At 37.3% G+C, this 23,752-nt stretch overlaps 1 protein-coding gene across 5 annotated transcripts in view; it reads left to right on the plus strand.

The window, feature by feature from the left end:
- Positions 1-23,752, plus strand: part of Cntnap2 (contactin associated protein 2) — a 2,081,788-nt gene that overhangs the window by 1,007,702 nt on the left and 1,050,334 nt on the right. For all 5 annotated transcript variants that reach the window (XM_087207770.1, XM_087207771.1, XM_087207769.1 and 2 more), the window contains one exon: positions 5,831-5,980. In XM_087207770.1, the coding sequence (XP_087063896.1) occupies positions 5,831-5,980 (150 nt within the window). The remainder of the gene's footprint in view (positions 1-5,830; positions 5,981-23,752) is intronic.

The raw sequence follows: 23,752 nt of genomic DNA on the forward strand, positions 1-23,752 counted from the left end.
CCTGAAAAAGGCTATTCTTTATAACTTCTATGAAACAGAAATAATTCTCTACTTCCTCCAAGAGACAGGTGGTCCAGGAAAGGCTAAAAACAAAACACGTTCTGGAGCAAATTTGTAGGAGACATTAAACACTTTTATTTCAGTGCAGGTGTCATACAGAGTTGCTCAGGTCTTCCCTGTGCCAGAAGGATGAATGGGGGCAGAACATCAGCTGAATCTATCACACCCTGTCTAGGCTCAGTAACCTTGAGTGGCTCGGTTCTGCGTAGTAAGGAAAACCTCTTGGAGGTGTCAGGAGGTCTGTTTGAGCATCTGTGCTCTACTGCAAGCCCACAGCAAGATAGCATGGCCAAGCTCCTTCATCCACCCTTTATAAAATAAGAGGAGTGAACACGAAGTTCTCTTTTTTGCTCAGAGTCCCACAAAGTCTGGAGATTACTTAAATAAATACTCATGGGCTCATTTAAATATTCTTAGAAGAAAAACAAATATAAGAATGTGGTATTCAGACTTGTAATATAAAGATTCCATTCACAAGTCCATTGTAAAATAAAAATATCATTGTAACAAAATACTAAAAGAAATAGTATGGTAGTATGGGTGATATTCCAATACAATAGAAATTGGAGGGTGTGAATGACTGAAAGCAGGCAGGTGAAAATGGATGGTGTTTCAGTTTCTTTCCAGCCCTAATACTCAGTGACACAAAGCTGTCCCCAGGGATTAAGGCCCTATGCAGACACAGTGGCAAAGAGAAGTGTGTGTTGTGTGTGTGTGTGTGTGTGTGTGTGCACAGTAACTGATGGCAGATGTACAGAGGCTATACAACATATTTTGTTATTTCTTATCTTTTGCTTTTGCTTTTTAGAACTGAGGCCTTGAAGCCAGATACATGAGATCTAGTCCTAGGCTGTGCCATTTATCAACTATGGGATGCTTACGTTTTATTAGATTTACTTAGTCCCTTTCTCTATATTGGAGATAATTAACATTTTTTTCTGTAAGGTATGAATGAGTCAAATGCAAGTAAAGTACTTATCAGAGGGGCTAGCACATAGAATTTGGAATAGTACACCTATAAATACTCAACAATGTAGGCCTCATAAAATTGGATTTTTCTCTGGAGAGAGCCTTCAGGCTATTACTTTTTATAACTTGTGGCCAAAGAAAATATAAAAGAAGAAGCACATTTTCTTTTGAGTAATTTGGTCATCCTTGCTGCACTAAGAATAAATTTCATTGTATTTGGGGGCTCATTCAAGTCATAGATTGGAAATGTACTTTTTGGTGATTAAATGTTCAAAATAATAGTTGGAATTAAAATGAACAAGAATCACTGTTTAAACTTCGATTACATAGGGACTGCTGTCAACAAGGCTCTTTCAATCTGGGATCCAATTTCTCTAGTAATTAAGTTCCTTCGGAAAAATAAAATAACCTTTTAATTTAATCTGATTAGAATAATGGACCTTTTGACATGAACAATAAAGTTAGTTATGTTCCATTTATAAATTAATTTTGTGATGAAGAAAGACTTTCTGGTCCATCATTTAGAATAGCTAAGGTATTTTATAAATGTCTTCCACTGCGTGTATGATTCTTTAGGATTATATTATATGATTTAAAGATTGAACATTTATAATGTTAATGTTCTTGAGATCCATATCCTGGAAATGTATTTCAGGGCAGAATTCATCAAACTGCAAACATAAAAACCCAAATCAGGATCATGCACACAACTATAGTTAATTGATCATAAGTCCAGTTTTGGACTTTAAAGGAAAATATTATGGTAAAAATACATCATTTGGGGCCGAGGATTTAGCTCAGTAATTCTGCTGCCTGCCACACAAGCTCAAGGATCTGAGTTCGATCCAAAGTACCAAAAATAAAACAAAAAACAAAAAAACCCCCAACACAGCCCCACATCATTTGGAGCACCATTTTTGTGGGAGAACTCAAAGAGACCACTTGAGAAGAAAGTATTTCAGTATTCACTATGGCTTATCCGACAGTTAACTGATTTTAATTTATGAATAAGGCTTCATTTGCATAGTAATTTTACAGTACAGAGGATTTTATTTGCATTGTTCTTCATGCATATTTAAAAGGCAAAAAAAGAAAAGAAGTAGAATTATTTCCCTAGTTTTTGCATAGACAGGAAAAAAAAATCTGACTTGGTAGAGTTATTCTTCTGGTCACAAAGAGAACATACTAAAATCTAGAAATGTTCTTTTACAATGAGAATTGTCTTGTAAAGTAAGCCACAAGTACTAAAAAGCAGACCGAAATATAGAAATTTGGGTAAAGGGCTGGGGATTTAACTCAGTGGTTTCGCCACCTGCCTCGCAAGCGAAAGTCCCCGAGTTCGATTCCCAGTACCAAAAAAAAGAAAAAAAGAAATTTGGGTAAATTCAGTTTATTTTACATTGATTTAATTAAGTACCAGGAGGGATAAGGGTAAGACAGAAAAAGGCAGAAGATCACTAAAATGTTTCTTTAATACAGGATTTGCTAGTATGCTGCCGGGAGCTGTCCCCGACAGACCTTCTGAGACTCTGTCCTAGTTTCTGGGCCTGGCACACCCAACCCTTCTAGCCATTCCCTGTCCCTGCATCATTGGAAACCTCTGCGATGTCTGGGGTTGTCTGCAGCTGATACCAGGGAGAGATGAGAAAATATGTTTCACTGTATAATTCACTAGAGGAAGGTAAATTTTGATGTGTCTCAAATGGTGCAAGTTTCCAGGAAGAGCTATTGACATTCAGTCAAACTTAAGAAAGTTTCATGGATTGCACTTATTTCTTACCCTTGAGTGGATCACAGGGTATATGGCTATTTCTGGCATAGAGGCCGTGGTCAGCAGTGCCAATGCTGTCCCCATTGTAGGCTTGGGCTCCATCAACTCAGCATTCTCTGAAACTTGTATTCATGATCATCCCTTGGATTCCTTCCTTAATCCTGCACACCTATTGGGTGCCAGAGACTGCTTGAAACTCAGAATTCTTAACAGAAAATAAAACACATACAATCTCTGACACCAAGAAGCTTATAATTAAATGGTCAGGCTAGAAAATAAACCAGTTAACTAGTAAATAAACATGCAATAGGATGAAAGGTTCTATGACAAATACTTTATATGGACTGGGTGGTTATACAAGGCCTCTGACAAGATAGCATTTGTGCAGAGGCCTGAAGAGGGGCAGCAAAACCCATGCAGATGATCCACAGAAGGCTCAGTTTCCCATAAAGCTGTGGCCATAGCTTTTAATCAAGTTCAGAAGCAAGAGAAAACTATTGTACCAGAAATACTGTGATGCTAGTTACATTTTTTAAAAGATAGCATTATTTTGTGGAGAGAAGAGACTGTAAGTGGAAAGAATGCAAACAGAGGGCTGTCCACACACTATTGAAATATTCAGACTAAAGACTATCAAGTGATTATAGTTTTTGTAGTATTAATATTAGTATACTCTCTCCCCATATAATATGTATATTATACATACATATAGACTCAAATATATTATAAATTTCAAAATTTAGGAATTATTTGTATAGATTATTTTAGAGCCAGCATTTTAATTGTCCTCCACTGAAGTAAAATATGCTCAGTCAGTATTACTGAATTTAAATGTAACATCCTAAAAAATGCATGGTGGATACTTATTTGTGATGATATTTATTTTAATATGAGTAAATATAACAGACACATGACTATCTTCTAAGTTCCAACAGGCCTTCTTTAATGATATACACCAACCATTAGCTAATGCTTTTTCTGGAGAGAACCACATAGTAAATAGTCTCGACTTTGAGACCATATGATCTCCAGTGCAGCTTTATGACTAGGGTGTTGTAGGACTGATGATATATAATCACGTGATCTTGGCTATATTTCAATAAAACTTCACATAGCCACCAAGATTTGGATTTATGAAATTCATACATACCACTAAATATTATTCCTCTTTTGATTTCTTTTCAACCATTTAATAATGTAAAAACCATTCTTAGCTTACAGGCTAGACAAAAACAAGTGTCTGTGAGCTGGCTATGGCCTGCATGCGATTTAGACTGCTGGTATAAACTATCAGGCCCTTAGATCTTTCTTCTATGCTTCATTGATTTATTCTGATTCTATTTTTTGTTTGTTTGTTTGTTTGTTTTTTCGGTACCAGGGATCGAACTCGGGTCCTTGGTGCCTGCACAGGCGGCGAAACCACTGAGCTAAATCCCTGGCCCTCTGATTCTATTTTTAAATAGCTTTACTTGTTAGTCTTCTTATCTTTAATGACACTGAAGTGTATCCTCAAGGAACTTCTTTTTTTTTTTTTTTTTGGTACTGGGGATTGAACCCAGGACCTTCCGCTTGCAAGGCAGGCGGCAGAACCACTGAGCTAAATCCCCGGCCCCCTCAAGGAACTTCTATAGTTCTATGGCAGGATTTTAGATTATGGCATCTGGAGCAAACTAGAACAAAAACCTGTTCCTTTTGTCACAAAATAAGCCTTCGCAACATTAGAAAAAGCACTCTGACTGACTCTTTGGACTTCTGTGTCTCTTGGTGTTTCCTAGCCTCTCCAGATACTTGTGTTCCATGGCTGCTTTGCTGTTTGTGCCTTTTCTAATTATTCTTTTTAAATGAATACATACTATACTGAAACTTTAAGCCATGTCCATCTAGTGGAGAGATCAGAAGAATGTCTGTCTTCAGATATCTGTGTATTAGGGAACAATGAAATGTGCTTGTTGTAGGTAGAAGTTGTTGGTTTATTTTCTTGCTTTTTATTCTTTGAAATATAACCTACTCAATTACAACAATGCTTTGTTTATAAATGATCAGATAATCCTGATATTGTCCCCATGATCACTAATAGTCAACTGTACATACTTATGTGTCTTTCTTTAGTACTTAATTTATGTAAATTATGCCTACAGATGTGGATATTGTAAAGAAATAGCTAGCACAAAAGTATTTTAAATAGAGAAATATTAAATAAAAAAGTGTAAATCTGTTTTCTTATCTGAGAGTGGGATAAGGCAAATTTAACCAGAAAATAAGTTCTTAAATTAAAATATCTCATCCTCATCCCCCAAATGACTTTATTCAAACTGTTCTTCTTCCCAAGTGTCCCAATGGATTCCAATCCTATTTATTTACCTGATGGGGTTGCATTATGCTTTATTCAGCCCAGTGGAAGATAGAACCAGTTATGATGATACAGGAATATGAAATAATACAAATTACAAGGAGCACTGTATTCTCCAAGCTGAAAATACATGAATTGTACTTCTAAAGCACTAACTTTGTTGTTTAAAAATTGTGGTTACTCCTCCTTTCTAGCTGAAATTGTCATTTTGACCAGTAATTCCTTGGCTGACTATAGTTAATAATAATGAATTTTACATTTCAAAATAACTGAGAGTAAATTTCAAATGCATCACACACAACAAAAATGTCAAGTAAGTAAAGTGGTAGATATACTAATTGGTCTAATCATTGCACTTTGTGTGCATATATCAAAATATCACATTGTACTCCATAAATGTAATGCAATGATGGTTTGTCAATTAAAAATTATATATGTATATATGTAAAAAAGTATCTATATGTATATACAAAGTTTGCCAAAAAATGTATACACATTTCAATTTTTCTTATATATAAATATAAAATATTTAAATTGTACATATTTAAATATATTTAAATTTTATGTATGTAAATTATAAAAATTATTTACAATTATATTGTGTATATTTATATATATTTAAATTGTGTATATATTTAAATTGTGTCCAACTAAACTGAGTTTTATTTTGCACCTCCCAGGTTCTGGGTTGAATGATGGTCAGTGGCATGAGGTTCGTTTCTTAGCCAAGGAAAATTTTGCTATTCTCACCATTGATGGAGACGAAGCATCAGCAGTTCGAACGAACAGTCCTCTTCAAGTGAAAACTGGCGAGAAGTACTTCTTTGGAGGTAAAAACAAAAGCCATTGTTGTTGGTTAACTTTGCAAAAAAATATGCAGTTTCAGTGAGCTTAGATTATGAACTATTTATATTTAATGAAATATTTATATTTAATACTTCAGATCTCAGGATATAGCAAACTATAATTTCAATGAATTAAAAAGAACTGAAAATTTGTGTTTCTTCATGATAAAAATATCAGTGTGATGTCACTGTATGTTTCTAGTCCAACTCAACTCTTTGTAAAGAGTCTAAGACATAGGATTTTGAATTCATTTATTTTCATGGTAGTATCTCCAAGAGTTAGGTCCTGGGAGTATGGGTTGCTCATCCAACAAACTGCTTCATACTTTACTTTCTAGGGCAGTAAACATTTATTTCACAGTGTCTCTAGATTAGAATTCAAGAATAGCTTAGTTGAGGGGTGCTAATTTGAGTCTCTCCCTAGGTTGCACTCAGACTGCTGGCTGTGGCTTCATTATTAGAAGTTTTGCTGAGCTAGAGGGAACACTTCCAGCAGGGCTCACACTCCCTGAGAGAGTCTGAATGGTGAATGGCCCCTGAGAGTCTAATGCATTGCTCCTCAAGGTGGTGCTATTGGGAGTTGCCAGAACTACTGAGAGATGGGGTCTCATGGAAGGTCCTTAGGTCACTGGGGGGTACCTCTGAAGGGGACTGTGGGATCCTGGCCCCTTTTGCTTTCTGAGTTTGCTTCCTGGTCATGAGATGAATAGTTCATTCCACTGTACAGTCTCTGCCATTCTGACCCAGCACCTCCTGCCCCCAGACTAAGAGAAATGGTTCTACCCAATCATGGACTGAAAATTCTAAAATTGTAAGTCAAAATAAGCACTGCTTTTCTTTTATAAGTTATCTCAGGTATTTTGTTAGAGTAATGGAAATCTCTTACACACCCTATTGCCTTTTGGTGCTGACTGCATTCCTCAGTTCTCCATTTGGTCTATTTCTGTAGTGACTCTTCTGCTGGCATAGTCTGCTATTTACGACTGGGGAGAGAGCCAATGTGAGATAGACAGAAACAGAGAGAAGAAAAGGAGAGAAAGGGCAAGGAGAGAAGAGAAAAGCCAAAAAGCAAGAGAGAATATTCCCAACATGGAATACAGTTTTGATTTTTGTTGTTGTTTCTTTATAATATAATCTTGACAGTAACCTTCTACCACTTCTATTATAGATGATTTGTTAGAAGTGATTTACTAAGTCTAGCCCACCCTTCAAGGAAGGCGATTACATGTGAATGCTCAGAGCTAGGGAATATTGGGGCCATTTTAGGGACTTCCCACTATGGGCTACCTCATGTGAGAAGCCATCATTTACAAATACTTGGTTCTCAAGCAATGAAAAACTTCACAAAATGGAAGACTCTAAGTGACAAGTTCTAATCTGAGTGAAAAAGTACTGTAGTGTGGACCTGGCATGTCTTCTAAGTGGAAAAATTCATCTCGCCAGAAAACGACTGCTTACTGTGAATGAAATATGGAGACGTGTTTTATTAAAGTGCTAGGTGTGTAATTTAGATCAATACATCTTTCTATTAAATTATTGTCTTTCTCATCCAAAATCATGCAATGTGAAATCTAAAGGCCATGTATCATATCCTTAAAAAAGGCTTCAGTTTAAGTTTTTGAAAATACATGAATATATGTATTTGCCTCTGAAAATATTTCTACTAATATTTGCATAGCTATTTGTTTATATAAATACATATTTATATATCACAGTTTGCACCGTGGTTTCCTTCTAGTTATTAGAGTAAGCCAACATGAGAGCGATACCTGCATTGTTTCCTCCTATATCCTCCAGGGTCCTAGAAAAATTCCTAGACTATAAGAGATGACCTATAAATATTCATGAATGAATTAGTAAATTATGTAAAATAGGCAAGACAAGCATTTTATTCCAAGTTGTCTAGAGAAAGTAGCAGAAAGCCCTCGGAGCTTTTCTTACTTATCATTGAGTTTGTGGCCAACTGCTGAATATAAGACCTCTGACTGGTTTGGGGGGCATTTTTTCCCCTCTAATGAGTGACAACTTGAGACAAAAGTCCTAAACCAGCCCTGCACTGCTTTAATCTTCCATGATGTTTATTGGGAGCTAAGACTATACAATTCTAAAAAGTTTCTCAACAAATAGTTGATGAGTAGATGAAAGTCAGACAAGATGTCTTAAAGTGAATGAACTGGGGCTGATTGATGTGAAGAAAAAGAAAAAAGAAAGCAACTTAATAACCAAATTAGTTTCCCTCCCAAAATGTATGCAGTATGATGGACTTTTGGCTAACAGTCCTCATCACTGTCATTGGAAATAGATCACAATTATTAGTTGAAAAGCTATTGACAATCTTTAGCTCTTTCTTCACTGGAAGACTGTTATCTGTGGATAGCCTTGCTGAATGCCTAAGGCAGCTTCCATTTCCCTTGATCTAGATGGCTAAGCAAATAGCCCTAATCACACATTTGTGGCCTAGAGTTCATAGGGTTTAGGACTTTATGGTGTGCTATGTATTACAGCTTTACAGATCATGGTTTTCAAATCTAGCAGTTAGGGCTTCCTGTTGGATCTGTGGTCTGCCTTTGGGATATACTGTCAGCAAATAATCATGAAGCATTTTGATTGTATCCTTGTTGAGTGAATCCTCAGCATATAGAAGAACCACAGGGGAATGCATTATAATGCAGATAGAATCTCAGGCCTTACTTCTAGAACTTTCAGACATAGGATTCTGAGAAAATGAAGAATTCTAAATTTCAAATGATGATGATACAAATAACCTGAAAAGCAGAATTATAGATTAGCCATACCCATTTTACATGTACATCTGTAGATTCTTTCTGATCACTAAAAAGTGATGCATGAAAATCAACTAATCTCCTATAGCTTTACAGACAGAGAGCAATGAAAGGAAATTGTAGACTAAGTTCTTGTGCTTTCTACATTTATTAGCAAGTAAGAACAACATGGTTAATGCAAACTGTATAGTAAGCTCAATGATTTCCCAGCTCTCTGACTTGCCAGACCTGGAATAAAATGGTCTCTGAAAGCAGCAACACTGAACAGTGGAGATCAGCCACCCTTAGAACTGGTGCCAGGTCACAAAAAGCTCAACTGCAAAGCTGTGTATTAGGGTTCAGGTCACAGGCCTCATTGGGTTCTGATACCATCTTCTTACAAGGCTGGGGTGTCTAAGAGATGTTTTCAAAATGACTTAGCTTTGAGTCTCTTTTCTAACACTGATGTTAATGAACAAGGCACTAATTTCACATAAGAAAATCCAATTTGGCATTCAATAAGTTTGTTAGGAGTAGACCTCAAATACCTCCAAGTAGCCGCCTTCAAGTAGCTACAGTGTCTGATCTAAAGCCTGTGCTCCACTCTGGCTGGTGGCTTCCCCATTGCAAATGAGCTGCCTCTAAGTTGTGACTTCAGCTGAGGCACACACAGGCACACACACACACAACTTCACACTGTGTTGAAAAGTATTCTGTCAGCTGCAAATGTTATCATGAACACATCCTAAGAAATACTAGAGTGGAAAAAAATGGACTTTGATGTAAACCATAAGCTTAAGAATCCTGCACACCTGATTTTGGATCATAGTTTTGCTACTCAGTGGATGAATCATTTAATGCTTTATCTTCCTTTCTTCATCCATTACATGGCAATATAATCTCTTTTCTGAACATTGCATAGCATAATGTGTGAAGTTCAGGGTTTGATGCCAGAGGATCTTAAATGCTCTTTCCATTTATCTTAAATCTTGAAAAAAAATGTCAAAGAGTATGCTTTTCAAGGAAAATCTGAATCCTCAGAGTATTGCTCAACTATAGGCCTCTTATCAACTTTTGTGCTACTCACAGTATTTATTCCGCCTTAGTCTCTAAAAGCATGGAAGAAAGAAAAAGAAAAAAAGAAACCATGGTTTTCTCTTTCCCTGAAAGGCTCATATGAAGGCTTCCAGTATTCAACTTGTTATTCATTCTCCTAACCATATCTGTACTTTGTTTTTGTTGCAGTCTTGGTTTCTTTGCACTTGCAAGCTTGGCTGTTGCATGCTGAGGTATACATTTCCCTCTTTGTGATCACTCCCTGTGAATGGCAGGAAAAACCTCAATTCTCTTTAATAACACCCCTGATCAGATACATAAGCACTAAGGATTCTCCTGCTCTGCTCTTGCTTGGGAATATACAGAATAAGAAAAAGATTATTCTTGTGCTATGTTTCTTCCACAAAGGAGGTTAGGTTTCTTCTCTACCTCTCAACTACAATTCCTTTAGATAATACTTCATTAATTTTAAAAATCAAGAGAATAATAAATATGATAATTATATGTATTTATTGGCCAATTACTTGGTAATAGGCTTTTGTATATAGGCCAGGGCCCATAGTTAGGAGAGAGTAGAAAGATTTTTAAAGTTTCTACCATTTTTTTAGGCTTGATGTTTTTAATTTCTCCTTTGTTATCACTTAAAAGGAAATGGAGCTGTACGAGGAGAGTTCTGGAGTTGGTTTTGTTGGAAGAGGAGTTCTGAGGAACATGGGGAGGGAGAAGGTGCAGAGGCAGGCTGGGGTGGCAAGAGAGAAGAGGGGTAGGGAGCTGCCCGAGGTGGCAAGGGGTGGCAGTGTGGGCATCTGTAAGATTCAGTAAAGGACACATCGCTTCCTCATTACTAATCTAGAATTGCCAGGATATAACTGGCTCAGCAGTTCCAGCTGTTATAACACAGTCCCATACAGGGAGCTGCTTAGAGCACAAAAATGTCTCCCAGTTCTAGAGGCTAGAAGTCCAAGATCAAGTTCCTGGCAAATTTATTGTCTCTGGTGAGCATGCTTCCTGGTTTTTACATTGCTATTTTCTCATCATCTCTTCACAGCATGTGTGCAGTGAGAGAGGAAGAGGGAGAGAGATAGCATGAACATTCTAAATGCCTATTTCTGTGAGGGCACTAATGGCACTGTGAGTTCTTCACCTTCATGACCTTGCTACTACCATCCCTTCAGCAGTTGGTTTCTAGCTCTTGTGTTCCTTAACTATTTAGTATAGGACAATGCACATACTAGAATATGTAAATGCTTCCTTAAGATTCTAACATACTCCATAAATTAATCATAAAAAAACCTTCAAGAGAGACTCTTAAAGAATCTTGGAACTCTTTGGATAAACTAGTCCATCACCAGGATATGTATAGAGGCTGGTAGCACCCAGTTGAAGACCCTCTCTTCAGGCCTCTAAAGGGCCATCTTGCCTGGGGTTGTACCTACAAAAATCTACCCTTTGGAAGTTTGTTTTCTACTTTCGTTTTGCTGTTGCCCAAAAGAACTGAAACAAGAAATATTTTATCAAGTAAGAGAACGTATCAACTTCCTTGGGATGTGTATCAGCTTCCTAGAGCTGCCATAACAAAGTACCACAAACCCCATGGACCTAAAACAGTAGAATGGATTCTCTCATGGTTCTGGATGCTGAAAGACCAAAGCCAAGATGTCAACAGGGCCATGCTCTCTGAAGGTTCTGGGACAGATCCCTTGATTCACATAGCCACTGTGTAACCATCGGTAGTTGCCAGCAATCCTTGGCATTTCTAGGTTTACAGAAACATTCCTTCAGTCTCTGCTTCCATCTTTACATCTTTTTCTTCCCTCTGTGTCTCTGTGTCAAGATTTCCCTCTTTTGGTAAGGACACCAGCCAAGGTATGAGGACCATCCTAACCATTATCATTTCTCCATAACTTGATTACTTGCCAGAACCCTCTTCCCAAATCAGGCCACATTCACAGGCCCTGGGGTTACAACTTCAACATATCATGTTGGAAGATACAATTCAGCCCATAACTAGCTTTAAGTGAATTTTTTCATAACTCCTTCGAATTGAAAGTTACTGTATTTCTTTTTTATTAAGTTTTATTTTGAATTTGTACATGTTTGCCATACATAGTGATTACATTCTTTGTAGGGAGTTGGTACAGGGATGTAGCACATCTTGATTCTTTTCTCATCCCCTTCACCTCCCCACCCTCCTCTCATCTCCCTTTATCTCTTGAACCCCTTCCCATTTGAGAAAGATCTATCTCCCTTTAAAATTTCTTAAAAGAGATTCATATTTCTGATTTTATATTATCTATTTTCCAAAATGAATTACATGAGAGTTAAAAATCAAACTAAATTTGAGAAAAATAGATTCACTACAGGGTATGGCTATTCAAGCACACAGCAGAAGCAGCAAACACAAGGTGAGCACTGGAGAAAAACACTGTTGCTGATCCAATATCCAAGTTCAGTTTTGTGATCAGTGAGTAGGACTGAATATGGATTTTCAAGGAAATCAATGAAAACTGTTTCTGAGGCAATGTCATGCCCACCCACGTAAGAAAGAGTGAGAACTCATCTGTGACAAAGGTGAGAAGGCTTTGTGTAAAACAAAACCCAAACTAAACAGGTAGAGGCATCATTGGTGAGGAAGCATAGCCCACGGAGCCCACAAGGGAAGAAAGCAAAAACAAAATGGAGTAAGAGAGCGGGGAGCAGGCTTGGAAGAAGGGGAGAGAATCTACCTTCATTGCTCCAGTTATCCTGGAAATTTTCAGAAATGGGAATTTTTCATTTCACCTTGTGTTTCAGCGCAATGGGAAGCTCCCACTGCCAAAGAAATGAAAATATTAGGAGACTTTGTAATATAATAATATTGGAAATAAAACAACAAGATATAAAAAAAAGAATGCTCTGAAGGTCTCTCTAGAATTAGTGTCCTTCCAAGATAACACAGGATTAGTAATAAATTAGGCCATCCTGATGTTCTGGTGTACTCATCCTGGAATTCTGTAGGATGTGTGTCTCTTGAGCAGAGGAGCACAGGTTGGAGGTCACAGAGACAGGACAAGTGTTTCCAGAGAGTTGTTCTTGTAAAACAGCAGCAAGGAGAATTCAGAACATCCTGACATCTGTGGCTATGTGAATGTCCATTATTAGCAGTAAATAAATTCCCCACATTTATCATATAAGTGCTGGGCAAGTTTGCTGTCTGAAAAGGTAAATGAAAGGTATGCACAGAAAATACTGGCAAAAGAAAATAAATATGGTTTCTGTCTTGAGAACTGAAGTCCTCAAACTCAAACTGTAATTAGATCAATGTTCAATTTTCTCTTTGCTACTTGATATAATACTCAATCCTTTTTATCTTTTTCTTAGCCTGTTTTTCCAAATCCACAGACTTTGCTTGAAAATATGCTTTGATGTTTCTATTTTCCATTTATCTTTTCTGTCATAGAACTGAAATCTACTATCATTTATTTATATCTAAAAGGATTATGGAGCCCCTAGTATAGCTGAGACATACCAGATCCTGGCAATATAGCATGACTGAAAAGATGTAATCTTGAGCTCCATAGAATTTATAATTTTGCTTTTATGTGTTTCCCCCTTGTAAGGTTATCATCTTTTATTTATTTACATATATATATATATATTTTTTTTTTTTTTTGCAGTATTGGTGATTGGACCTAAGGCCTTTGCACTGAGTTACATTCCTAGCACAATTGTATGTTTTGGGTTTTTTTTTTTTTATTAAATTCTTTTACTGGTACATTGTAGGTATACAACGCAATTACATTTCTCATTGGGAATTGTACCTTTACATAATGCATCTTGGTTCTTATTTGTTCCCCATTCCAAGCCCTCCCTTCACGCCCTCCACCCTTCCCTATTTATGAAGACTTTATTTCCATTTCTTCCATTTCTCATCATTTTTCCTTTCCCTTCTTTCCTTTCCCCTGCCCCTCCCACTACCCCTACCCCTTTGGACCTTTTCTTCCTATTTTACATTATCGATTATTCATTCTAATCATTGGTACATTTTAGGTATACAATATAATGACATTCATCATTGGAAATTTGCACCTTTGCATATTCTCTCTTGGTTCTTATTTTTCACCCTTGCCGAGCCCTCCCTTCAACCCCTCCATTCCTCCCTATTTACAAAGATTTTGTTCCTATTTTTCCATTTTCTCATATTAATCCTATTCCCTTCTATCCTTTCCTCTAGCCCTCCCACTTCCTTCCCCTTTGCCCCTTTTCTTCCTATTTCACATTACCTATTATACATTTAGTCCTTATTTCCACTTTCAGTTTCTCACACTAGAGAAACTATTTGGAATTTATTCATGTGTGTCCTATTTATTTCACTTAAGAGTATTGCCTCAATGTGCATCCACTTAGCTATAAATGTCTCTAATTTCTCATTTTTTATGGCTGAGTAGTACTCCATTTTATAAAACAACCACATTTTCTTTATCCAGTCTCCAGTTGATGGGCATTTGGGCTGTTTCCAAGTTTTAGCTATCACAAACTGTGCTGCTATGAACATGGGCGCACATATATCACTGTGGTATGATTCTTTTAATTCTTTGGGGAAGATCCCCAGCAGTGGAATAACAGGGTCAAATGGGACTTCCAGTCCTAGTTCTTTGAGGTATCTCCATACTTGTTTCCACAGTGGTTGCACGAGTCTACACTCCCACCAGCAGTGGAGCAGGGTTCCTCTTTCCCCACAGCCCTGCCAGCATTTGTTATTGGTTGATTTCATGATAGCAGCCATTCTTTCTGGAGTGAAGTGGAATCTCAGCATTGTTTTCATTTGCATCTCTCGAATGACCAGTGATGTTGAACATTTTTTCATGTATTTATTTGCTATTTCCACTTCTTTGAGAAATGTCTGTTCATTTCAGATGCCCATTTTTGGATTGGGTCTTTAAATTTGGGCGGTCTGATCTTTTTAAGCTCTTTATAGATTCGAGATAGTAGACCTTTGTCTGAGAAAGAGCAGGTGAAGATTTTTTCCCACATTGTGGGTTGTCTCTTCACACTGCTGGTGGTTTCTCTTGCTGTGCAGAAGCCTTTTAATAAGAAGAGATCCCACTTGTTGATTGTTTGTGCTAGTTCACGGGCAACTGAGGTTTTGTTCATAAAATCTTTTCCTACACCGATGTCTTCAAGGGTTCTACCTAACCTCTGTTCCAACTGGTTCAGAGTTTCTATTTTAATATTTAGATCTTTAATCCATTTTGATTTTAGTTTAGTGCATGGTGAGAGATACAGGTCTAGTTTTAATCTTTGGCAAGTTGAAGCCCAATTTATCCAGCACCATTTATTAAAGAGGCTACCTTTCCTCCAGTGAGGGTGTTTGGCTGCTTTATTGAAGATGAGATGGCTGAGTGTGTCTGGCTTTGTTTCTGCATCTTCCAGTCTGTTCCACTGGTCCTCAGGTCTGTTTCTTTGGCAGTACCATGCTGTTTTTAACACAGTAGCTTTGTAGTATAGTTGCAGGTTGGGGATTATGATACCCCCTGCCATGTCTCTCTTACCTAGAATTGCTTTTGCTATTCTGGGTCTCTTCTTGCTCCAAATGAATTTTTGGATTGTTTTCTCGAGGTCTATGAAGTATGCTGCTGGGATCTCAATTGGAATTGCACTGAATCTATATAGCAGTTTTGGAAGTATGGCCATTTTCACTATATTAATCCTTCCTACCCAGGAGCAGGGGATGTCTGTCCATTTTCTGATATCATCTCCAATCTCTCTTTTCACAGTGCCGTAGTTTTCAGAGAAGAGGTCTTTTCGTTAGGTTGATTCCTAGGTATTTCAGTATTTTGGATGCTATTGTGAAAGGAATTATTTGCCCTATTTCTCTCTCAGTGAGTGTGTCATTTATGTAGAAGAAAGCTATTGATTTTTGTGTGTTGACCTTGTAACCAGCTACTTGAATGAATTTGGTTATTAAGTCTAGAAGACTTTTGGTGGAGTTCTTGGGGTCTTCTACATAGAGTACCATGTCATCTGCAAATAATGACAGTTTGACTTCTTCATTTCTTATCTTTATTCCTTTTATTTCTTTCTCTTGTCTAATTGCCATGGCTAATGTTTCCAGAACTATATTGAACAAGAGTGGTGATAGTGGACATCCTTGTCTTATTCCTGATTTTAGTGTGAAGGATTTCAGTTTTTCACCATTTAGCATGATATTGGCTGTTGGTTTTTCATAGATGGCTTCTATCAGTTTGAGGTAGACACCATCTATTCCAATTTTTTGTAGGGTTTTTATCATAAATGCATGTTGGAGTTTGTCAAATGCTTTTTCTGCATCTTTTGAGATAATCATATGTTTTTGGTCCTTGGCTCTATTGATCTAGTGTATTACATTGATTGATTTGCATATATTGAGCCATCTCTGCATCCCTGGGATGAATCCCACTTGATCAGGTTCTATGATCTTCTTGATGATCTTCTGCATTCTGTTTGCCAGTATCTTCTTAAGGATTTTTGCATCTATGTTCATTAGTGAGATTGGCCTATAGTTCTCTTTTTCGGTTGGGTCTTTCTCTGCTTTGGGGATCAAGGTGATGCTTGTTTCCAGCAATGAATTTGGTAGTATTGCTTCCCTTTCAATTTCATTGAAGAGTTTAAACAGTAGTGGCAACAGTTCCTCTCTAAATGTCTTGTAGAATTCAGCAGTGAAGCATCAGGGCCCGGGCTTCCTTAGTTGATAAATTTTTAATTACATTTTCAATTTCATTGGTTGATATTGGGTTGTTCAGAATTTTTAGGTCTTCTTCGTTCAACTTTGGTAATTCATATGTATCTAAGAATCTGTCCATTTCTTCTGTGTTGTCCATCTTATTGGAGTATAGGTTCTGGAAGTAGGTATTGATGATCCTCTGTATTTCTGCTGAGTCTGTTGTACTTTCACCGTTTTCATTCCTAATTGCATGGATTTGGGCCTTTTCTTTCCTTTTTCTGATAAGGTTGGCTAAAGGTTTGTCAATTTTGTTGATTCTTTCAAAGAACCAACTCTTGGCTTCAGTGATTTTTTTTTATCGTTCTGTTAGTCTCCATTGCATTGATTTCTCCTCTGATCTTTATAATTTCCTCCCTTGTATGAGCTTTGGGGTTGTCCTGCTCTTCTTTTTCTAGAAGCTTGAGGTTCAGCATCAGGTTGTTTAATTGGGCTCGTTCTGTTTTCCTAATATGTGCATTCACTGCTATGAATTTCCCTCGTAAGACAGCTTTCATTGTGTCCCATAGATTCCGATCTGTTGTATTGTCCTTGTCATTTAATTGAAGGAATTGTCTGATTTCTTCTTTAATTTCCTTTGTGACCCATTGGTTATTCAGAAGTGTGTTGTTCAATTTCCACATGTTTATGAAATTTTTTGAGTTTCTTTTGCTATGGATCTCCAATTTCATCACACTATGATCTGCTAATATACAGGGGATAACTTCAATTCCTTTGCACTTACTTAAACATGTTCTATGTGTGAGTATGTGGCCTATTTTTGAGAATGACCCATGTGCAGCTGAGAAGAATGTGTATTCTGATTTTGTGAGGTGGAAGACTCTGTAAACATCTGTTAAGTTCATTTGTTCAAGAGTTCGATTGAGTTCCAGTATTTCGTTACTTATTTTTGGTCTAGTTGATCTAATATTCGTGACAGTGGGGTGTTGAGGTCCCCCACTACAATTGTATTAGTGCATATATGACTTTTCATGTCCGTTAGTATTTGTTTTATATAGTTGGGTGCACTAGTGTTTGGTGCATAGATATTTATGATTGTCATCTCTTTCTCTTGGATTCTTCCCTTTACAAGGATGTAATGTCCTTCTTCATCTCCCTTAATCAGTGTTGGTTTGAAATCTACTTGATCTGCCAAGAGGATAGCTACTCCTGCTTTTTTTCAGGTTCTTGTCACATGGAGTATTGTTTTTCACCCTTTCACTTTCAGTCTGTGAGTTTCCTTTTGAATTAAGTGTGTTTCTTGTATGCAGCATATTGTTGGATTTTGCTTCTTGGCCCATTCTGCCAGTCTATTTCTTTTGATTGGTGAATTGAGACCATTAACATTGATGGTTATAACTGAAACATATTGACTTATCATTGTCATAACTTTTGCTTTTTGTTGGGTTCTCCCCCTTTCCATTTAATTTCTTGTCATGCCAGATGGGTTCATTCTGCTTTGCTTCCTGGGGTTGTGATCCTCAATGTCTGTTCCTATGATATTGTCTAAAAGTTTTGGAGTGCTGGCTTGGTATTCACGAAGTTCCTAAGGTGCTCTGTGTCATGAAAGTATCTTATTTCTCCATCCATTTTGAAAGATAGTTTTTCAGGGTACATCAATCTGGGTTGGAGGCTGTTTTCTTTTAGGGCTTGGAATATGTCACTCCAAGCTCTTTTTGCCTTGATGGTTTGTGTTGAGAAGTCTGCTGTGATTCTGATGGGCTTTCCTTTGTATGTGATTTGTTTCTTTTCTCTGACTGCTTGGAGAACTTTGTTCTTCTGTTGTGTTTCTGGAATCTTAACAACTATATGCCTATGTGTAGATTTTTTTTGATCAAGGCTATTTGGAGTCCTATATGCCTCACTTATCTGTATGTCAAGCTCTTTTCTCCTGCTTGGGAAGTTTTCTGCCATTATTTCTGTGAAGAGATTTTTTTATGTCATCTGCACTCTCTCCTCTTTCTTCATTGACCCCAATCAGTCTCATGTTATTCTTCTTTGCATCATCTAGCAGCTGCTGGATTGATTTCTCATGTTCCTTTATAATTTTGAAGCCATTTTTCTTTTCCTGGTCACTAATTGCAATCTTATCTTCTATATCTGAAATTCTGTCCTCACATTAGCTCATTCTGCTATGTAGACTTTCAATGGAGTTTTTCATGTCCTGGAAATCTATTTGCATCTGTTTTATGGATTCCATTTGTTTCCTATGTTGGGATTCCATCATGTTCCTGAGCTCCTCTCTAGATTTATTAATCATGTCTTGCAGTAGGGGCACAATTTCTCCTGTTATCTGAGAAATTATTTCTTCTTTCATTTTTTCCAGATCCCCTTTGGTTGCCAGTTCAGTGGGTCCAGGTGGTTGAGTATCAGAGTGTTCCATCTCATTTCCCTTTAGGGTTGCTGTAGGTTATCTGGAAGTCTGGTTTTGAGGCTTATTCACATGTTTTCTCATTTCGACTGGGGTGGGGGTCTGTTATTGCCTGCACGGATTATCTCCTCTGAGCTGGGAGAGGTGGGACAGGGGCCGTTAGCAGCGGTAGGTATGGTGACCCAAAAGTCCTTTTCTGTGGGCTGGGAGCAGCGGGAGGGATGGTGGCTGGGAAGCCCCTTTCTCTGGACCAGGAGCAGTGGGACAGTGGCTCAGAAGCCCCTACCTCTGGGCTGGGAGCAGTGAGGCTCAGTACCTTGCTTTGGTGGTCTGGTGTCCTCTGCGTCTTTGTAGTGTGGAACCAGGTGGCTGCCTGTCTGCAGCGGGGTGATTCTATGTCTTCTGTGCGACTGGGGACCTCGGTAGGGCGTGCACAGACCTGCCTGTCTGCAGCGGGATGATTTGGCGTGTTCTGTGCAACTCAGGTCCTCGGTAGGGCATCTGTTTTGGGGGTTTTTTTTGAGGCAGGATCTTGCTAAATTGCCTAGGCTGGGCTCAGAATTGCAATCCTCCTGCCTCAGTGTCCCATGCCCTGCTTCAGTTTACATAATATGTATGATTCATTGACAGATATTACCTAAAATCCTACATGTGGAAACCTTTGCTTTGCTTTTACAGTATTTCAACTGGTTAGATGAAGCCCACTTACATTATCAAGGATAATCTCTTTTACTTAAAAGAAACTGAGCTGAGCTCACTGCATCTGCAAAATATCTTTATGCCCACGCTTAGATTAATATTTTATTGAATAGATTGCACAAACCTCTTCAAGTTGACACACAAATCTAACCATCATAGAGTACTTTTGTATACTCTGGATTTGAGACCCCAAGTGACAGGGTAATCAGTTATCCAGTTTAATCTATAGATGAAGGAATACTAGGAATTGCTTTACCAGTTTTCTACTCATAATTTGCAAGTGTTCTAAATGCTTATTTTTGATTTTAAGCATATGCTTTATAATTTTAATGCTTCTATTTGCTCTCTCTTTGTATTACTTTTAGTAAGATAAAATGTACATGCCCAATCCACACATCTTAGGTGTACAGTTTTAGAAAGTTCTCTTACGAAACCACCTTACAGATTAGAAGAAAGTTTGGGGTTTTTTTGTTTCCAATGATGTTCAGATTTCTCTTTATACTTCTAATTCTCTATGACTAAACAGGAAGAAGAGATTAATTTAGAACACTAATTTTTAAAAATTGCTAAAACTTCAAATAGTAATATTTCTATATGTACAGAAACAAAACCAAAATGAAATCTGGTGCCAATAATCTGTTATTGTTTATTTGATCTAATTGTGTGTTTAATTTTTTTTTCTAGAGAGTCAGCAATTTTTATGGAAACTTCTCTTTTTGGGCTAGAAAGTAAGTTCTTACTGGGTATGCAACCTTGCTGTTGTCGTAGTTGTTGAAATTTTAAAGAAGATCCAAGTTGGGCCTGGGGATTTAGCTCAGTGGTTCTGCTGCCTGCCCTGCAAGTGCAAGGACCCAAGTTCGATCCTAGGTACCAAAAAAAAAAAAAGAAGATCCAGGTTAAAAAACAAAAGGGAAGCTAGTTTTTCTACTCTGATTACCTGTAAAGTAATCAAATGGAAGAGGTTTTTTTAAACTCCTACTTTTTCTCCCCGAAATTTCTCTTTCGACTTTGAGTTGCCACTTAACTCAACCTCTAGCCACTGCTCAAGTAGTTCATTCTCTATTCCCCAAAGGAATTTTATAGGTTTAGAGAACTTTGTGAGACTTTTTGCCTTTTAAGATCCTAAAATGGCTGAATCTCTGGTGGTAAAATTGCAAGTCTTTTTAGACAGGAGAAGTGAGGTGAAGTTATGTGACTTGAGGCCAAACACCTTCCTACTAATATTGAAGGCACCCAAAGGCTGGTACTAAAACTACATTGCTTTAAATAACTTTCCCACCAAATAAATAAATAAATCTCTAACTCTCTCCACTATCTGGATCTTATGATCTTCTGTTTTTTTGCAGTTACACATAGTGCCCAAAATGCAACAGCTCCACCTCTGTAGTAACCCTAATTTTTAACACCCACGAAATTTACTCTGTCTTGTTACACCGAGGCTTGAGGTTCTGTAGAGAGATCACTTCTGTTTGCACAGAACTTTATTGGATGAGACAGTGCACAAATAGAAAATATAAGCATGAATGTTGTCTCCCAATAGTAGGATGCAGGCTCAGAAATTCAGTGATCAAACAAAATCTTCAATGCCTTCAGAATTTTTCTATTATCTTTGGGCTAGTGAACAAACTAACTAATGTGACTCTAGACTTCAATATATATATGTGGTTTTAGGTTTAATCATTGAAAGGAGGAAATAATTAAAGGAAAGAAAAATTTATTTAAAGGGGAGAATGGCTCCTGGACAATGTATAGTTAATGACACAGTGTGAAAATATTGGTTGAGAGAGAAATAGGAGCAAAAATTTTAGTCAAGCCTGGGGGCAGAAGGATGAGCTCTCAGGCTGCTTGAAGCAGGTATTAAACCTGCTATGCAGAAGCTTAGAAGAAAGAGAAGTAATTCTGTGATTTGCTAGCCTAGTGCAAAAATGTATTCAGAGACCAACAAGTAGATTTTGGATATTTGCTAAGATAATTCATGTTTAGAACAAGCTCTTGTATTTTAATTTCCATAAGAATCTCCTGAAGTGCTTCAAAAAAGTCTTGTCCGTGTCCTTAGTAAAAATGTGGTTCGGGTGGTCTGAAGTAGAGTCCAGAAATCTGCATTTTAAACAGTAATCCAGATGATTTTCGTTTTCTTTTTAACCTTTCTGTTGATAAATAATTCTCCTGACACAAAATTCACCACAATTTAATGGTTCTTGGTATGTTCAGGGATTTTTTTTTTTTTTGGCACCAGGAATCGAACTCGGGTCCTTGAACTTGCAAGGCAAGTGGTGGAACCACTGAGCTAAATCCCCAGCTCTGTTCATGGAATTTCATAGCAATCACCACAGTCTAATTTTAGGTCATTTTCATCCCCTAAAATGGATACATCTCATTAAAAGCCAATCTAAACTTTTCTATTCCAAGATATCTACTAATCCACTTTCAGTCTCTATAGATTTGTCTATTCTAGACAACTTGATGCAAATGGAATCATGTAATAAGTTATATTTTATGACTGGCCACTTACACTTAGCATAATGTTTTCAAAATGTATTCAGTTTGTATGCTGATACTTTATTCCTATTTATTCCCAAATAATATTCTGTTGTTTACTAATGTTACATTTTATTTATCCAGTCACCAGCCAGTTGACCTTTGGCTGTTCTGACCTTTGGCAGTTATGAACAATGCTGACATGAACATGTTTGTACAAGTTTTTACATGAATATTTGTCTTTCTCTTTGGGATATTTCCAGGAATAGCACTTATTGTGTCATATGATTACTCTCATTTATTATTTTGAGAAACTGCTGAGTTGATTCCTCAGTGATAACAATGCTCTTCATTATCACACTTTGAAAAACACTAATTTAAGTGATAGTTTGGAGATTGTAAGTCAGGAAGAAAAGAAGTATTTGTGAAATTTTGATAATAAATTTTTTAAATTCCTTAAGATGACAGTAAGGATTAGAAGAGAAAAAACTTTCGAAAATAAATACAGGACATTAATATGAGGGCAGAAGCATCAAGTCGTCAATTAAGCATACATGCTTGAAAGCAAAAACAAATGAATTTCTATATGATTATGCAATATAAGAAATTCAACTAGAATTCATGTTTAATAAAAAAAAATTGACAAAATTTTATTCAGACAATTATTCAGCTTTTTCAATGCTGAGGCATAAAAAAATGACACCTGTAAGTTAAAGGAGGAGAGATTAAATTTGACTCATGTTTTCAGGGGATTCAGTCCATGGTCAGCTGTATAGAGGGCAAAAACATCATGGCAGAACAGCATGGCAGTGCAAAGATGCTTAGTTCATGGAGACAGAGAAGCAGAACAGGAAAGAGTGCCAGAAAAGAGGTAGCAAGAGACCAACTATAGATCCCAAATACACTCTGCCATGACCCATCACAAACACACAAAAATATGCTGTACAGGACTGAGGATTTAGTTCAGTGGTCTGCTGCCTGCCCCTCAAGCACAAGGACCCGAGACCCGAGTTCAATCCAGAGAGAGAGAGAGAGAGAGAGAGAGAGAGAGAGGCTTTACTAATCCCATTTGTGGTTCCCATGCCAAACAACTTAACACAAGTAACATTAATGATGACATTCTACTCCCTGTCAACTTTATACCAAAACATATCTCCTTAAACAATATTTGATCTCCAAGTAAACATACTAACAGTAATGCTGCCTAACATGTTACAGCTATCCTGCACACAATCAAGAATGAAATAATCCCTTCTCAAAAGTCTCAACAATTCCAGCATTTTCCAAAATTTCAAGTCAAAGTCACTGCTGAGACTTAAGGCAAACTCTTAGATGTGAAACTCTTTAACAAAAAAAAGTTGTGTAATCCCAAGGTAGAATGGAACAGAGTGAACATTCCCATTCCAAAAGGGAAGAATGGGGACCAAATCAAGACTGAAAGCCAGCAGGGCAAATATTAAATCCTATAGATACCAGGCCCTATCTGGCATCCGGGGCATACTGTCATGAGATGTAAGTTGCAGAGCAGTTCAGCAGTTTCACCACTATGGCCTTTCTGGTTGCAGTCTATGTGGTCTTTTTATTGGGCTTGCTCAAATCACTGCCTGCAGATTTCCTCAGGAAATGTTTCACATTCTGGTGTCTCTGACTTTCTGTAGTCTGCACTGCACCTT

This window comes from Heterocephalus glaber, unplaced genomic scaffold (assembly GCF_053883595.1).
Source record: "Heterocephalus glaber isolate CG9 unplaced genomic scaffold, H.glaber_assembly_v1.0 deba00000818, whole genome shotgun sequence".
Taxonomy (NCBI): domain Eukaryota; kingdom Metazoa; phylum Chordata; class Mammalia; order Rodentia; family Bathyergidae; genus Heterocephalus; species Heterocephalus glaber.